The sequence below is a fragment of the Salvia hispanica genome, chromosome 3 (genome assembly GCF_029641045.1).
Source record: "Salvia hispanica isolate PSC_SH4W2 chromosome 3, Shi_PSC_v1, whole genome shotgun sequence".
Lineage (NCBI taxonomy): Eukaryota > Viridiplantae > Streptophyta > Magnoliopsida > Lamiales > Lamiaceae > Salvia > Salvia hispanica.
This window is the reverse complement of record NC_142694.1, coordinates 4,600,271-4,619,274: the sequence shown is the minus strand read 5'-3', so window position 1 is coordinate 4,619,274 and position 19,004 is coordinate 4,600,271. Positions and strand designations below refer to the sequence as shown.

The 19,004-nt window shown below is 36.8% G+C and overlaps 3 protein-coding genes across 3 annotated transcripts; 1 reads left to right on the top strand and 2 right to left on the bottom strand.

Annotated features, from left to right (window-relative positions):
* Positions 1–3,918: 3,918 nt before the first annotated feature.
* On the top strand, positions 3,919–6,047 carry LOC125216779 (putative carotenoid cleavage dioxygenase 4, chloroplastic). Its single transcript, XM_048118543.2, has 2 exons — positions 3,919–5,309; positions 5,651–6,047. Exons 1-2 carry the CDS (start codon positions 3,946–3,948, stop codon positions 6,000–6,002), a joined length of 1,716 nt encoding a protein of 571 aa, XP_047974500.2. The 5' UTR covers positions 3,919–3,945; the 3' UTR covers positions 6,003–6,047.
* Positions 6,048–7,628: 1,581 nt separating this feature from the next.
* LOC125210878 (WAT1-related protein At4g19185-like) lies at positions 7,629–11,324 on the bottom strand. Its single transcript, XM_048110497.2, has 7 exons — positions 10,911–11,324; positions 10,250–10,312; positions 10,043–10,159; positions 9,556–9,841; positions 8,774–8,929; positions 8,131–8,282; positions 7,629–8,017 (listed from the first exon to the last, which is right to left on the bottom strand). Exons 1-7 carry the CDS (start codon positions 11,114–11,116, stop codon positions 7,807–7,809), a joined length of 1,191 nt encoding a protein of 396 aa, XP_047966454.1. The 5' UTR covers positions 11,117–11,324; the 3' UTR covers positions 7,629–7,806.
* A 665-nt stretch (positions 11,325–11,989) lies between these two features.
* LOC125215293 (oligomeric golgi complex subunit) lies at positions 11,990–18,715 on the bottom strand. Its single transcript, XM_048116669.2, has 11 exons — positions 18,315–18,715; positions 17,630–17,682; positions 16,888–17,035; positions 16,675–16,782; positions 15,789–15,856; positions 14,507–14,630; positions 14,266–14,412; positions 13,918–14,181; positions 13,540–13,824; positions 12,948–13,097; positions 11,990–12,639 (listed from the first exon to the last, which is right to left on the bottom strand). Exons 1-11 carry the CDS (start codon positions 18,534–18,536, stop codon positions 12,118–12,120), a joined length of 2,091 nt encoding a protein of 696 aa, XP_047972626.2. The 5' UTR covers positions 18,537–18,715; the 3' UTR covers positions 11,990–12,117.
* Between the last annotated feature and the right edge of the window lie 289 nt (positions 18,716–19,004).

Sequence of the window (19,004 nt, the reverse complement as noted above, 5' to 3'; positions counted from 1 at the left end):
TGTTGGATATATTGATGGATTGGGGTGGCATTATATATAATGTCTTGCTCCTTCTCATATTGCTAATAGTGGTGACAAATATACTAGTATAAATTCTACTACTCTATTTTATTCATTCAAAGTCGTTGATCTCCATCATTAGTATTACTACAATTTTCAATTTAGGTTGCCGAGTATGGTATGTTGAAGTTTCATGTTTGTTTATATAACATTGGCTAATACTCCCTCCGTTCCATTGTAATAGAGTCATTTTGTCATTTTGGTACGTTCTATGGTAATAAAGTCATTTCTCTTTTTGGTAAAAGTCAACATATTTTTCCACACCTACTTTACTCTCTCTTACTTTTTTCTCTCTTCATCTCTCTACTTTTTTCATTTTCCACTTTACTCTCCTTTTACTTAACTCACCTAACACAATTTTTCTTAATCTCCGTGCAAAAAAGAAACACTTCTATTACTATGGAACGGAGGGAGTACTAATGTAGATACGTATAGAAAATGACTGAACTGGTAGTAATAAGGAACTCAACTGATCGAGAATTTCAGAATAAAACAACATGTAATTATGAAGGATAGAAAGAACCTGTCTCATGTGCCTCCATTTCAATGTGACTGATTAGTTACATTTTTTTTTAATAGCATCCCACTTTGATTCAACACTTATTTTATGAAATATTATAATGAAGAAAACTGAAAAAAAAAATGAGTGAAAAAAGTTAAAAGAAAGTAGATCGTGTTATTATAGTACTATAAAATACGGAATATTAGTTTTATAATAAAATATAAAGAATGTGATTAAGTAGATATGTTCTATTTACAAAAAAAATTGTAAAATATAAATAAAACATTTAATAAAGAAAGTTCAAAAATAGAAAAACAGGACACAAAGAAAATAGGAAGTACAATATCCAGGTTTCGAAGAAAGGAGCAATACTAATAATTTTCTTTATTTAATTCCTATAATTAAGTAGTATAAATAGGTAATATATACATGCCACTTTAATAAAACCAAAACCAGATCGTGATCGTGATCTTAATTCCAGCTACTGCACAGATCATGATCTTAATTTATAAAACCAAAACCATGTGATAAAACTTATTAATTAACTGATTTAGTTAGATTAACTAATTTATAAAACCAAAACCATGAATGATATTATTACGCGTAGATTATTTTGTAGTATTGTGCTAATAATATGAAATAAATTTATACTACTATTAAATTACCAACACAAGATGCATGTGGAGTGCTTGTCAACTTGTTGTCGGTTACTTTATAATTTAAAATCTTCAGGTAAGGAATGCAAGGATTATTTATTAATAATAATATTATTAAATGTGCAATATTCATAAGTAAACTCTGCATCAATAATTGGTTAGTTGATTGATATATCTAAATAATTATTATAGCCATCGTGTTTAAAAGCACATTTGAATTTAAACCTCATGGATCTTACTGGAACAAACTTAGTTAGATTGTTCAAGTGATTAAAGAAAATTGCTCAGTGAGGAATTCAGAATTACAAATCCAACATATATAATGTGTGGATTTTGTTATTCAATTTTGAACTCATATATAGTGTGTTCTGCTTATATTTATAAATGCATAAAAAATAAAACTATTTAAGAAATGCTCAGTCATAGGTCAGTTTGCTTGTAGACGAGAATTTCATAATTTAAAATTTCCCAGCGAGGAATGCATGGATTTAATTTTATCATATTTTATTTGAGAATGATTATTGAGCTATATATAGTTCTTCCATAAAAAAAAGAATTGTACACTCATCTAATAATTGTTGAATAGAATTTGCAAGTAAAAATATTCAACGATAAAAGAAGGAGTGCTTGGATACATGCTTAGCAAATTCCTATTTATAATATTCTATTTTCAGTCAATAAATAATACATGTGTGACTGATGATAGTATAATACGAATCACACGTTTATTAACCTTTATATTTAAATGAACAAAAGATGAGGTACTTAGAAGACTTGCTTAGCAAAATAAATTCCTACTCTTATACATAATCTATTTTCAATCCATTATGAGAAGTGATGATACTGGTCAAAGGCCATCATTCTGGCCCCCTCCAAATTAAATTTAAGTAATACTCCTAGTTAGTTTTAGTTTCATACTAGTATAAGGTGGGCTTTTGAGTGGGTGAGTTGGGGGCCCGTAATTATCTGGGGAAGATTTTGGAGTGGCCCTGATGGGCCTTCACGACGTGATCGTGGGCCTGGCTGGGCCCTTTTTTTTTTGGTGTACACCTGGCGAATTTGGTTCCGAGGGCGATGACCAGGGGCGGAGGGAGGGTGAGGCCAAGGGGGGGCGGCCATGGTCCCCTACTAATTTTTTTAAGAACCTAGGGGTATTTTAGTAATTTCACATTAATTATAATTATAATATATAAAATTAAAGATAGATTTTAGCAAAATTATACTTTATAAATCGTTTCCTTTTAATTAGTGTTCTCCTTCTGTTGCAGTTCTACTCCTTCTGCAGCGTAATCTGAAATCTAGTTATCTAAAAGTAGGTATATTTTAAAACTCAAATATAATTCAATTGATTTTTTTATATATGTTGTTTTTTTATTTGGCTGCAATATTTATATAAATTGAGACCTAAATAATCATATTCAAGCTCTAAATTGGTACACATAAAATTCAAATGGGGAGAAAGAAGATAGCTTATGTAATTCAATGGCTACGGCGGGTGTTGGAATTCTTTAACTCCTATTCTTAATTTGATGTGTATGTGTTAATAGTTTTACACTATTTGATTTGTGACAGCAACATTTTAGATTTGAGCATATTGTATATTTTGTTTACTCTTTATTCTTTTAGTTGTGAAGCATAAGATGAACTTTATCCTTTTTTGTGTATGATTTATATTTTGCAAACTTAATCAGTGTTGACTATTTTTGTAGGTATATGAATCGTTATTTTAAGAAACTTTCTTCTTTTGATTCTTCATCAGTGGAATGGTTGCTTACTTCCTTATATGAAAATGATGTGTTTGTTAAAGTTACCAATGAAACTATTATGCAGCGATTTCAAAAGAGGAAGAATAGAAGACAAATGTTTTGATGTGATTGCATTTAACTTTTATGTTTTGAATCTTATAATTTAATTTATGTAAAAAAATTTTAAGTTTAAATTTAGATCCACCATGATGAAATTTCTGGCTCCGCCAATGGCTATGACAAATCATAGATGGTACTCCATTTGAATAAATTTGGTTGGGATCATCCTACTAATAAGAAAGCTATCATCCCATTTATTTACTGACGTTTTTTAAATTTTGACTCGGTCTTGACGTATTATACTGGTGTGTTGTTTTTCTTTTTGTATTTGCATTTAATTTGTGATCTTTGACACTTTCTATTATATCGTACATATTCCGGACTTTAACATGGGAATCATGTTATGTTGAGCCGTGGTCTTTGGGCCATGACCGAGAATATTACGTTATAGTAGTACTCCGTATTACTTACTACATATAGTTATATGTTCACATAATTAATTAAAGTGTAGTATAATATACTTATGAATTTATGACATCATACTATTATATTTATTTTAAAATAAAGATGTTTTTAGAAGAATTTAATATAAAGATATTTTTAGAAGAAGGGACCTCTGATATATTATAGTAGTATATATTTATTAAATCTAATGATATACCAAACTATCAAATTTTTGTTCTCGTACCCAACTAGATATTTTTGTGCGAGTATATACAATATTGAGATCTCATGCAATAAAAAACACTCCCAATTCGCATACATTTATAGCCAGCGCAGTCTTTTTTTATTATGAGCTGCCAAACCTAACTAGTCTATATGACTAAGTTAAAACACTTCTGCTTACTATAAACACTTTTTCTTTGGAAAATTCATTGCATTCTCTTGTAAACTCCCACAATTGAAACACATACAATAAAAGATGTTACAAGCAACCGGTTTACATCTTCCAAAATTTCCAAAATCATTGCACTTACCATCTCCAATCAAACAAAATAATTTGCAACCAAAAATCACTTCATCAATATATTCATATGATCAAAAATCTAATACAAAGGTGGTTGTAAAAATCCAAGAAAAGAAGCAACAATCTCTTCTCACCACAATCCTTTACTCATTGGATGATTTCATCTCCAACTTCTTAGACTCACCTCTCCCTCCATCAATCGATCCCCACCACCTCCTCTCCGGTAACTTCGCCCCGGTGGAGGAGCTTCCCCCGACCGCCTGCGAGGTCGTGGAGGGCTCCCTCCCGGCCTCCCTCGACGGCGCCTACATCCGCAATGGCCCAAACCCTCACTTCTTCCCCCGCGGCCCTTACCACCCCTTCGACGGCGACGGCATGCTCCACTCCGTCACCATCTCCGGCGGCCGCGCCACTTTCTGCAGCCGCTACGTCAAAACCTACAAATTCAAAACCGAGGCCGAAATCGGCCGCGCCTTCTTCCCCAGCCCCTTCTCCTCCTGCCACGGCGGCCTCGCCACCGCCGCGCGCTTCCTCCTCACCGCAGCGCGCGGCGCTCTCGGCCAATTCGACCCCTCCGCTAACGGATTCGGAACCGCCAACACGAGCTTGGCGTGTTTTAATGGAAATTTATACGCGCTATGCGAATCAGATCTGCCCTACCAAATTCATCTCGCGGAGGACGGCGACGTCGTCACATTAGGCCGCAGCGATTTCGGCGGCGGCCGCGGTATGACGGAGAGGATGACCGCGCATCCGCATTCCGATCCGGAATCCGGCGAAGTGTTCGCGTTCAAATGCAACGTTTTCGCGCCGTTTCTGGCGTTTTTCAAAATTGATTCGGGCGGGAAAAGGGGATCGGATCTGGCGATCTCGTCGATGAAGAGGATGGCGTGCGTACATGATTTCGGGCTGACGGAGAGATTCATCGTGTTTCAGGATGTGCAGATCGAGATGGATCCGGCGGAGGTGGTGAGGGGGCGGCCGCCGCTGGTGTGCCGCCGCGATAAGGTGCCGCGCGTCGGGGTTTTGGCGCGGGAGGCGGCGGACGACGGCGGATTGGTGTGGATCGAGACGCCGGGGTTGAATCTGCTCCATGTTACTAATGCTTGGGAGGGAGAGTGCGGCGGAAGGATTGTGATCGTGGCGCCGAATTTCCTCGCGGCGGATCGGGGATTTCTCGACACGAATTTGATGCATTCGCGGTTTGAAATGATCGAATTGGATATTAATGAGAAGAAGGTGGTTTCGAGATATTTATTGAGCGGGAAGAACATGGAATTTGGAGTTATTAATCAAGCTTATGCTGGAAAGAAGAACAGGTAAATTATACTAGTATTGGTTTACATATTTTCTAATTTTGGATTAAGCGCCTTTGAATAGGATAAGGACGATTTCGTCTCAAGGGCGTTTAATTACCCGAAAATATCTCATCGAAATAAATTGTCCTTGCAAAAAATTCAGACGATAGGAATATTGACATGACAGGACGTCGATTGGGTAATTGATGTGTAAATTTTATGTTAATATTCTGATTGACAAGAAATTTTTTGGAGGACATTTTATTTTTGAAAAATGAAACGATGGATGCTAAATATAATTATCTAAATGAAGGGACAAAATCGATCATTTAACCTGATGAACTTTTTTGTTTTGGGTGAAGATATATTTACGCAGCGGTTATAGCTGAAATGCCGAAGTCGGGTGGGGTTGTGAAGATTGACTTGTCGAAAGTTGGGGCGGAGGGGAGCGATTGCACGGTGGCGATGCGGGAGTTTGGGGAGGGATGTTGCGGCGGGGAGCCGTATTTCGTGGCGAGGGAGGGGGCGGAGGAAGAGGATGATGGATATTTAGTAACATATGTGCATAAGGAGAGTAGCGAGGAGTCTTGGTTTTGGGTGATGGATGCCAAATCCCCAACACTTGAGATTGTTGCTAGGGTTAGGTTGCCGGGTAGGGTTCCTTATGGCTACCATGGCCTATATGTTCCAAAAAAACACCTAAAACTCTTGTAATTAATTCTATACTTTATTATAAATATTAATAATTTGTGTGTACAAGTATACTGCTATAATTAAGTGTGATTAATTCGGAGGCAAAGGGAGAAGGAAGGCCGAGAATGAGTAGTTTCGTTAATTATCTTTTACTTAGTTCAATAATAAAATAAGAAGATAAGTATTTAAAAAGAAGTAAAAGAATAACACGAGTAAACCCTAGATAGGGGTATCTTGCCATGTTGTGATTTTGGTAGATTTTATATTCTACCACTATTGCACTTTTTATGTACTACTTACGATCGCACTTTTAATCTCTCTACTAATCACATTGTACTATAAAAGAATGAAATTAATCCAAATTAATAAATAAATACAACTCCTCTAATTCTTGAATCTAAGGAAGCAGGAATCATTCTAATCCCAGATAATTAATAATAACCAATTCTATGTATATCCAACTGCTTAGATTTACATATCAAATTTGGTAGGCGAATCAGCAGCAGCATTTATAAGCTTTAATTTCCATGGGTGTATATATACCCTTGTCGAGATGGCCTGGTTTATTTCCTCTCTTTAATTTTCTCATTTTTCCTTCATTTTAAACAAAAAGAAAATTAATCCTTTCTTATTCCAGGCTTTTATTATTATCATGATCAATTAGTATGATAAAATATTTTTCCTTGAATTTGATGTTTTGTCACTGTCGTGATAAATTAAAATGGGTTAATTTGTTGAAAATATATGGATTGTCCACATATTTTGGTTTTAACCAATTATATTTCTTCTTTCGTCGGAAATCAAGAACTCTTTTTTTCGGAATTTTGTCATAAACCATATGACCGAAAATTATGAACTTTTTTACTTTTGGAATTTGACACAAACCAAATTTTGTTAGCTAGCCAATAACTGGAATTCGACGTTAAATTCAAATGTATCATTAGAACACTTTAGATGTCAATTTCTAATGGTAACCAAAATATTGAAAATTTGTCTAAATTTGAATTACATTAGAAATTTCGTTATGAGCCTTCCAAATGTATATTCAAATTTAGCATCAAACTCCAAAAATTCGAATTATTGGCTAATGAAACTCTCATGCCAAATTTCCAAAAATAAATAATGTTAGTTAAAAAGCAAAATTTAGGTATATTTCGTATATTTACAAACAATTACTAGTTTGTAAAAATAGGACATTAAAATTTCTTTAAATTGCTAGTTTAAATTCTTCAAACCTCGTTGAGGAAATTGGGAAAGAGATCCCTGTCCACACTCCAAAGCCTAACTAGAATTTTCAATATAGTACTCCTTCCATCCCTTCCCTCCATACCTCTGTAAAGACATTTTTTTTTGCCATTGGATTTAAAAAAAATTGTTTCAAATGAGTTGAATAAAAGGAGAATAAAGTAGAAAGGAAAAACGTAGAGAGATGAAGAGAGAGTAAAGTACTAAAAAAAAGAAATAACTCAACTACAATGGGACAACCCAAAATGGAATACGACTCAGCTACAGAGGGACGGAGGGAATAATTTTTATGGAATGTGGACCAGCAAGCATAGTAATGCGTTCGAATGCCACATGTTCCTAAATCAATTGATAGATATAGTACATACACATGTTGAGTATAATTTTCAAGTTGAAACAGGCTAGTAAAATAAATTCATATTCAGGTAAAACTGTAGACAGAAAAAGTGAGCACATTCAGTTCGAAAGAATGTTACATTGCACTTACACATAGTACAATATACATATCCCGAAAATTGTGGTTTCCATGCAATGGAACATCCATCAAAAGGAAAACCTATAATGGTATCATAATTTTAAGCTAATCCACAATCTTTGGTATAGAAGTCGACGATCCGGAGAACATGTTACCTAGCTGGTAGGAGATCTTGTTGATTGGTAAATCCCGGTCAACATGGGCCTCAGGTGACCAAGGTGCATGAGGAGAACTTACCAGGGATACCTGTCTTTCTCTGTAGGATGCCCAGGTTACCGAATAAAGCCCAGCTATAATCAGAAATCCTCCCAAAATGCTGTTTTGAAAGACAGAATAACAGCTTAGCCACATACTGACCGTATGGTTAAATTAGAAAAATGTCGTGCAATACTCAGAGACAAGAATTATGGAAAGGTACTGGGGTATAACCTTCCTAAGTAAATCGGGCTTCCAAGGAACATTCTTGACAGAAAAGCAGAGGCTGCAGGTTGAAGCGGATTGTACAGTGCAACCATGGCCGGACCAAGGGTTTTATTTGACCATGTCAAAAGTCCATAGTTCAATGCAGATGCTATGATTCCCTACAGAAACCAAGTTCTTACTTCTTAAGGAACAAAAGAAACATGAAAATAAATATGTTGTTTTAAACTAACTTTATACCAAAAGATCTAAGTGATGCAGTTACAAATATAAAACCAGAAGGATCTCTGTCATTTTTAATCTGTCCAAGTATTTAATATAATCTTAAGCGTAAGTTGAACTGAGGTTCACTCTTCTCACACATACGAACATTAGTAACATGTATCACCAGATTAGTTGTTATTTGCTGATATGACCAATTCTCGATCGTTTAGAACAATAGTCAGACCCTCCTGCGGCAACTAAACTGCTTCAGAAACTATAGTTAATGTTCTACTGGTGTATACCATGCTGTTGTGGCCCAATGGTTATGAACATAAATTTTATGCATTGTTAATGAGTATAGAAGAACCAAGTAATAAGGTCACCAAGTGCAATTTTCATAACAGCACAGGGAAAAATAAATGAAAAGCCAAACCATGAAAATACTTACAGCATATAATACAGCAAAAGCTTCAGATCGTGTTAGACTCCAGTCTGTTGATTCATTTGTCACAAAAAAGGCAGTCATTACCATAAACAGAGCACCAAAAAAGTAGGAATATGCTGTCACTGATATACTTGCAGGATACTTGGCTAAAAGTGGAGCCTGTGCAGAAAATACAAGTGAAACGCCATAAACATCTTGTTTGATTATTGAAGCCGTGCAGATAGACCAACAATTTCAGAAGAAACCGAAGAGTAATGTTATGCGTAGAAACAAACTGCTTGATAAACATAAGCTTACAAGAAAATTACATTTTAAGAAAATGAAAATGTTAATATTGGGGATATAGATGGATTATTGGTTGATACTTGATAGCATTTCTCTTGATCTCTTCATAACAATTTCTAATACCAATGCTATAGAACTGGCAAATGAATCATACATACACATGCGCTAAGGAAAACAGCTTGTAGCTTAAAGTTTTTGAATGATTCAACAAAAACACTCAACTTTAACGTCCGCACAGGTCAGATAAATAAATTAAACATCAGAACATAAACATAATGCCAATCATCAAGATACAACCAAGTAAGGGAACAGTGAGTTTAGTCAAATTTAATCCAATTAAATCCCGAGAAATGAGGAGAGTACAATTGTCAGAATACTTAGTTTTCGGTGGGGGAATGTTTGATAAAATGATTTTAGCGTATGGCTTATGGGTGAAGAAAAATCGGTGAATTGGAGTAGATTCAGATATAATATTAGATATAAATCATGGTGCCCACTACCTGAATTGCCAGATAAGTAGCCATACACATGCAGTTCCCAATTAAGCATAAAACTCCCAGGTGCCAATTATCGAACCCCAAATCAATAAAAGTAGACATTATCCAGCCAGCTGGTTCTGGCTGACCCTTGGCACTTATTTCACTATGTGCAGCAAAATCTAATTCCTTGTATCCAAACACAGCTGGGCCGCGGAACATAGCCATAAGAATTGCCCCAGATACACAAACAAGAGTTCCTCCCAACTTTGCTTGGCCTTCAGTCTTCTGTAAATTCAGAGTTTCTGTACTGCAAATATAGCTGCATGTAAGAATGGCATTCGACAAGTCTGGTTTCAAGTGAACAAAAGGACTAGATATAGATGTTTTTCTTCATCCTTCATTCATTTATGCATTTTCCTTGTGTGCTCAATGCTGTGTGGTGTTTTACGAAGAGAAAGAGAGAGAGAGACGGAGCAATGGTAATAGCTTGAAGATCTTAGTGACTGACCCCATCATTAGAGCCAATATGAATGTGAAGACTGGAATAGCAGGCTGTATAGCTGCAGCATAGCTTGGATTCGTGTAGCCAAGACCAACAAGAAACAGTAGTTGGTTCCCAAAAATACTAATCCAATAGCAAAATGACACTATTAGTAAGTAAACTAAGACAGTTCTAAAGGGCAAGCTCAGAAAAAAAATGAAGATATCCACTCACCCAGTCAAACCAAGAAAGAAGAAGGTCACTATAAGGCGTCTATTAAGTGGCAGTCTTATCCTTCTGCAAAAACAAGAAACATATCATTTGGAATTTGCAAGCGCATTCAACCATGGCCTACGAACAAAAGAAAAGGGAAACAATTAACTGACTTAAAAAAGCAATTGAGAATTAGAAAATCATGTATTCTGTTATCCCTAAACAATATATGAATATCACCTAAACTGTGATGAAGCATATGGATCACCGCCCCATCAATCATTAGATCCTTCATAGTATAATAAAAATACCTTTAGCATTACTTCCACATTTGGCAGAATGATACTGTAACACATAAATCTCCCAACAACATTCACTTAAAACTCAGTAAACACAAAACTATGCACAAATCAAACTTCTAAAAAACAGACGGAAAGTGCAGTAATAGTCCTAATAATCATGAAGACACCAAACAGCCCAATCACAAACTATCCAATTCAACCAATGAGCAATAAATAACTCACTCATACATCTCCCCTCCAATTCCCAATCCCATTCACACAAACAATGAGAAAGAGTTGGATCGAGAAGTAGCAGCAATCGAGCAGTAACGGCGAAGTCAATGATCCAATTCAAACAAAACACACAATCACAAACACAAGGAAAAAGGAAAAGCACTGACTTCTCACGGGCGTAAGCGATTGGGGCGAGGATGGAGAGCGCGAGGAGGTCTCGGTAGACGCAGAAAACGAGCTGATTGACGCCGACGTTGAGCGCAACCTTGGTGATGACGTGGTAGCCGCCGTTGAAGAGCTGGACCAAGGCCATGGCCATGTGCGCCCTCCGGATGTCGCCGCCATTAGCCATCGCCGACGCTATCGCCTTCATTGCAGCACAAATGTCATTCCAAAACCACCACCCCTACTCTCCTCGCACACAACGCAGAGATTTGGATTTGCGTGAAGCGAATGTGAGGGTGGCGAGAATTGGATCACTTCGCGAGGGGTTAATCAATGGTGGATTTGGGAAGATTCAAAGGATCAAGGAATTGAGTTGAGTTGAATTGAATTGAATTGAATTGAATTGAATTGAGAAGTGGGAGTGGAGTGAGAATTGGCTTTAGTATAAAGAAATATTCAAGAGCAGCCCATCGACGGCCCAGATTTTCTGTAATTCTTTTTGTCCAATTACGTGTCATCTCCTCGCCTTTTTTTATTTCTTTTTTAATATTTAATATTATCAGGATTCAGCTACACAAGTGAAATGTCTGTTTAGACCCCATACCTTGTTTGGCAACGTAGACCCCATAACCCTTGTTTGGCCGGCCTAATTTGGCATGTTAGGAATCGATCAAATCCACCCTCGCTCTATGTCGCTGAAACTTTTCATTATTCTGAGTGGCGGCAATGACTTGCTCGAGTTTTAAGAAATGCGGATCAAGGTTCGTGTAAAAATTAGTGATATGAGTTAATGAAATCTAAGATACACAGAACTCTAATATACCTTAAGTCGACGACAGTTTCACAAAATGTCCTAAAATATGGAGTACTAACTTTTATCCTAGTCAAAAATTCGATTGACACGATTGCATGCATGTCGATAAAATAAAAAGGAACAACTAATGCACTTTGGTAATACATAGTTTGGCGTCCATCCAAACATAACCACCGTCATTAGTAGTATTCAATAATTAATTTGTTAATTTATCGATCCAACAAAAAGGGTTTGAGACAATAGATCAATAGTCATCGCAAATCACAATTAGTAAAACTCAATTCATTGAGGTATAACTAAGCTTACAGAAATTTCAGTAATTGAGTATACAAAATCTTGGAAACATCGACAAAGAAAAGAGTGTAACTATATAATGAGAGGCATGATCAGCAGCTTCAAATCCCCAAAATGGTTCGTATTTGATCGGGAGGATGCCTCGCGAGCGACCTTGGATCTGGATACCCGTTTTTCGGGTCCATAATTCCCTTGTAGATGACTTCATATGCTTCAGCAAGTGATCTAGACAGCTGAGAGCAAGCTTCTGAACGCAGACTCGGAGCCTGTATCTGCTCAAACTCAGGCAATGAGCTTTCACTTCCCAAAACGAGCCCAAAGAAGGCCTTTAGACAGTCCGAAAGGGCAGCAGGCATCATGTCTTCCATCTCAGCCAGTGGCTGGCTGGGAATGGAGTCTGCACCTGCGTCGTTCAAAGAATTGTGGAAATGAGACATCTTGTTTGACAAACCACATTGTCGCAAGACTGTGTCGACTTCCTTTTCTACAAGGCTGTGAAGGTGGTTTTCTATCAGTGCTCCGAGCTTCTTCACGTATTCAGAAGCAACATCATGTCCTAGCAATGGTTGCCGGATGGCGCATAAGCAGTTGATCAGGAATATCCTTGAAGGTGCTTCGCGGGTCTGCATAACAAAATATCATGTCCGGAGAGAGCACCAGTCGTCATTTTTCAAACTAAAGATGCATCATCTTGAAGAAGTACATTCATATATAAACCAGACTATAAATTCTAGAAAAGTTTCACAAATATATTTCCATGCCAAAACGGATATGATACCAGTTTAGAAATGCATCCTTATGCAAGGAGGTGTACAGCTGAGATAAACACAGTGATAAATGAATAAATGATAACTTACTAATATATATAGCCATTTTTATGCTAGAAAAATGGAGAGGGAAAACATTTGAAATTTAAACAGTCAATAAATACCTGAGATGAAAGGACAGAATTGCTGTTATCCAGAAGAGCATCTATAGATGATCTGCGGGGTTGAGCTGGATGGTCTGTACCGACTCTACTACTTCTCCTTGATGGCTGAATCCCCTTCGACTTGTGTGCCTCAGCTGCTTGTTCACACATCTGAAATAACAGCCAAGATAAAAATATGGCACTCGGTCAAATCAAATCTTTGACCAAGGCTCCATCACTAACTATAATATCAAAATCACTCCAAGACAAGAAATTTCCTAACGGGTAAGGTGGTATCTAAAATACAAATTTTGAACATGACACTACAAGTGACAGATTCAATTCTAGCCTTACAAGATCTTAGTGGAGCAACTGGAGTTCAACCCTACTATAAAAACTTTCACATGCATATGGCCAAAAGACATATAAGACATGAATATGCTGCCACTCAAATCAAGTGCAGCATGACGTTGGATATTGAATTAGCATGAGTATAAACTGTGGAATCAACTTAGATAGATTTAGAAGTACTAACATGATTCTGTGTTTCCAGTTCATACTAAAAGACAGACATGCAGAGAAACAGATGCCATCAAATACCCATGGAACAGACCTGAATAATAGGATCTAACAAAGCAGATATGACAGGTTCAAATGCAGGATCTTTTCCTGACATGGGAACCATCATACTATCATATGTCTCAATTATTTCCAGAAGCAGTGAAACTCCTTCTCTCAGTGCCTGAGGTGGAGAAAGATCAACAGAAACTAAGGGAGGATAACGTAACAGCTTCTCTCCTCGAGCTTTTAGTATGTCGAAGACAGTTTTCTGAGCAGCGTCCTTAAGAGCCCAAAGAGTATTGCACAGAGCTGTTTCTCTCCCCAGCAGATCTGATATCTGCAGATAACAAGTTGAGTTAAAGAACAGAGAATGGAAATGAAGAAATTGAATATATACTTGTATAACATTGTTGAAGTGGAATATACTCACAGTATGGCTGTAAAACTCCAGTGTATTATTGAGCTTATATGAAACTATAAGGTTTGGTTGAGACTGCAAAACTTGTTCAACTCTCACTTTAAATGGACGACAGACTCCCTCAAAGATTCTGTCCAGAACAAATGTCAAGTCTGTATCTGTTTCTGTCTTTCCGACATCACTATCATTGGAAAATCTCTGAGCAATTGATCCAGTATCTACAGTTGAATCAGGATAAAGCAATGCAAGAACAAGTTCTCTTTCAGATGCCAAGGCCTGTCACACAGCCATTATGAAGAATAAGTTCCTAACTAGAAAAACAAAATCACCATTTTGACCCAAATGAATACAGACGTATACCTGATGCAACCATCCCAGCATATCTCCTACATATCTTAAAGGGTCATGAGCATGAACTTCAATTGGCCTAGGTAGTCCACCAGGTCCTCCACGAGTGAGGGCACTAATAAATCTTCTGAAGAGTGCATTATGCCTCATATTTGCTACCTATACACCAAATTATGTGTAACAAATAAATGTAGGAAATGCATTCCTAATGGGTTTCTGTAATGTGTGATTTAATGGATCAATAAACAATTACCTCTTCTGCACAGTACTTGAAAAGAACTGGCCTTGCTTTAAGGCATCTGACAGCAGTTTTTAGGAGCTCACCAACTTCAGGATTGTCAACATCCCCAAGTCTCCTACACTCAGCTTGGACCCACCTAGATAGAAGAACAGATGATATGTCCTTAATTTTTGCCCAGGAAACAGTCTAGTAAACATGCAATTATTGCATGATTTGCATTATCATATTCTGGTGATAAAAAGAGTGAAAGACAAACGTATTTTTTACTCATTCCATCATAGTTATACATCTCATTATAGTATAAAATGCTGATACAGATATATTTTGCTCAATTATCAGCCTACAGGACTGACTACAAGTCAGATGACTCAGATTATAGGAAGACTAGCCTTCTTTAGTCGTCAAGACTATAAAAGGCTGAAAGAACCTATCAGCTTTATAGATACATTATTATGTAGTAAAAGGGAGGTGATAGGAGTAAAGGCCGGGTTCCAACTCAACCAATAGAACACTATGACTAAGGAAATAAGAACTCAATTTATTGATAGAAGGACCGAAAGAAAGAAGCAAAATAGAAGAACAATCCTCACGTAGGAGGCCACGATAATCCTCCGCAGAGGCCTACGGCTACTGCCGTCCCTAATTCTGATCTCTCCAAAAGATGTCAGCTACTCCTACTGACCCACCTTATATAGGTAGCCAGATAAATCTACAATAATTCAAATAACAATAAAATCTGAACTAACTAGATAATCTTGGGATTTCCCCACTAACTGCTTCCCTATTATTGTGGCAACTACTCCCCTCCAACCAACCAACATCCGTATCAGGAGGGGTGCATAAAGTTCTAAAAAAGGAAAAGTTGGACAAATATTTTCTCTGCAGGATACCCTCTGGAGGTCAATATTGTACACCACGGGGTGTAATGCCTCTAAAAAGGAAAACAAAAAAATGTTGATGACGGACATCAGTACAAAGTGAAAATTTGTGTCAACATCTAAGTGAATTGCCAAAGCATTAAAAGAGCGGAGAGGAAATTATTTTGCTTAAACCCCAAGGAACAAATTTTACAAAAAGAATTAAATTTTTTTTACTTTTATGTTGTCTCCAAAACTAGTCCATCATGGAAGACTCCAACTATTATGCAATTTTCTGACAACAATATGATTGTGCAATCTATAATGCATGTCAATGTTCTAGCATATCTCAAACATCCCAGATTCCCAAGCATGAATTTTTTTTGTTCTTTTTAATTTTTCATTCATGGTCACCCTCAAACTGACATTAAATTTACCTGCATAATCGTTCATATGCTCCTTCTTGGTAGACAGCCATCATATCCATAAGCTCAAGACCTGCTCGCTGCAAATAGTTTTCAAATTAGTTCAGGATTATAAAAACATGCATTGAGATTTTTGAGAATGCAACAGAGAAAATGAAAATATGAAGATTTCAGGTGATGAGAATCACTAGAGAAGGAAACGGTCTTATGCCAGTTTCATTGTTCCTTCTTCCTGTTCTAAGAGGACTTGCTTCTGAGCTACAACTTTTGCGAGCCAAATGATTCAGAAAGCACTTTGTTTCATATATATTCATATCAAAAATAACCTGGCACACTATTAGTATAATACTATGTTCATTTTTGTTCACTGTTCAATTCTTGTCTAAACATCCAGACAAATCAAAATGAACCTATAATGCTAGGATGGAATGATGGAAAGAGCTGAATTAATTAACTCATGAAGGATTATGACTGCTGAGGTCAAATCTCTACTGCTGTTGGTAGTTAAAAATGGAAAAGAAGTCATTAAAAAAACCAAATATAAGAAATGAGTGATCCAGAACCAGTTATTCATCAGGTCTTATGGTTCATTTCCTCAAACAGGTTATAGTGCGAGGATAGCTCCCATCAAATTTCATATGCTTTAGCAAATGATGAGCATAAAATCAAGAAAGATTAATTAGTTTTGAAATGTCAACATCATTACCTAAGTAAGACTAGAAGGTAAACAAAGAGATGCAGGAAAACACAAGTGAACAAATAAAAATATGGTGTTACTTCTTCATACTTAAGATAAAAGTAAATGTGCGATGTGTTAGTGTATGTGTGTGTCTTGATATACAAGAGTGTCAGGCAGAAGGAGGAGAAGATAAGAAGCAGAGAGGTATTGATGATGAACCTGATGGTGAGTTCGTAGCAGCACTTTGCAGTTGGCATGGATTTCATGAACATGAGCAAGTGCTTTAAAAAAGTTTTCAGTCAGGTCCTCCTCACGTAGTGCATTTATCTAGAGAAAGGAAAAGCAACAAACAAAAAATCTTGATATGTCAGTGAAACATGACTAAAATGGACTTCAAAATTAAGGCTAGAACAAATACGATTCAGACAATACCTCATCATTAGAGAGCTGATAATCACGAAGAAAGCATGATGCTATCTCTTGCCTCTGTGTAGTATTTTCAAGCTCCTGTTTGAGCCTCTCCGTTGTACTGATTATATCACCAGTTGTAGCATTACAGTTGCCTAAAGCCTTTGCAATCCTACAATAAGAAGAAATAATAAAGTCACACAGATACCAATTTTGATCCTTCTTTCATATGTGAATTGCAAGAGAGTCATGCATCACATTCAAAGTCAAAAACTTTTCATAAAGCTCAAATACTATAGGCAATACTAAAGGAAATAATAAAATCAGCTCATAACAAACATAAGCAACTGAAACATATTGAATCAATTGCGAAACTCAGCACAGTGGGTCCAAGTGATGACCCCCATGATACATAACAAATTTCGATCACATCTATGTGTTATTACTAATTCTTTACCTTTCAAGATTAAAAAGCACACTCAAAGTAGCATACTTACTAAATTATGACAAAGCACATTGAAGGGATAGTATTTTACTTGATTATGTATAACTTACATGCTGTAGGGATAGGCAAAGAGATAGTTAATATTACTATACGTTTTAAGAGATTTTATATCAGAACATTTTTATGGGGAAAGTACTATGTCTGGCAAGCAACAAGTAGGATATTCAACTGAATACACTTTTCATATTTGTGAAGCTACACATTAAAAGATGATAAACACAAAGAAACCAGCATATAGGATAAACAAGAAAGAATGCATACTTATCGCAACATTCAGCCAGGGCATTCACCTCTTCCTCGACACGATCCAAGGCCTAAAAACTCAATGAAACACACTGTAATTATTTTTCAACTCAAAAGAGTGGACACCACAATAAAGGGGAGAGGGAGCGAAATATATACATAATAAATCAGTTTCACTTATTCTATGGAGAGTACCAAGGTATAACAACTGACATAGTGCACAACAATCGATATCATAATAAAGGTTTTTCTAAACAATTGTATTGTTATTATTATCAGTTCATTTTTGGTGAGAATTACAAAGCTACAGCCGAAATGAAATCTTTGTAAAGGGTAGCCATGCAATTTGAAGAATGAGCTCCAAATATCAGTAGGACATCAGATAAAAAACCTCACTGTGTTCCAAACAAAATTCAATCAAACTATACTCATGCTGATTTTAGTTAGTTATCCATAAAACAAAAGGCATTCTGTTTATAAACGAGTGATTAGCAAATGAACATCGATCAAGCTCTGAACAACAGCAATATGATTGAACAGGATGGTTTGCATATGCAGCCCTACAAAATAAGGTATAAACAACAATGCGCGTAGTACAATTGAGCAGATCGCACAGTAATGATAGAAGAAATTGATCAGATCGAACAAGAGAATTGAGGAGCAAATAGCAATAGGTTGTCCGTAGGGCTCAGGCAGAGTGTACCTCTTGGGCGGAGGAGGAGGCTTCCAGGAACTCCTCGTTAATAGAGAGGCCGCGCTTCTCGATGGTGGATCGGAGATTCCGGCGGGCGTGAGGAGTGTTCTCGGAATAAAATGTGGAGATTGTGTTGAGTGAGGCGAGCAGATCGGGACTATCAGTGCGAGTCTCTAGCACCTTCTTCAGCTTCCGTGACAGCCCCGGCGCTAACGCGGTGGCGGTCCCCATTCTCTCTCCTCTCTCTATGATTCCGGCGACTTACAAATACATGAAATGTGAGCCTATAACTGTGTTGCACATTTCGAATTGAATAATTCCTTGCAAAATCCTAAAACCTTTATCGCTCTGGTTTGCTTTGCGATTTAAGATCTGAAGCTGAAGCTGGCTTCAACGAAGACTGGAGTTTGATGGCTAAGCTGGAACAAATGTACAACATCTCAAAAACAATGTACAATACGTTTCGTGAACCCAAACTCGGAAACACGAAATCTTACATGCCGGCCCAGTAATTAATCATTAGAATTGGGCTTTCAACCCACACTCAAACCCAACTTATTAGCCCAAATTTGATCCGCCCACATTCAAAGCACAACTTGTTAGCCCAATTCTGATACAAAATTATAAATTGGAAACTCACCAAAACCAATCAAAGAATAATACTATAATCATAACGCTCGTCTCATATTGAGTCTCTAT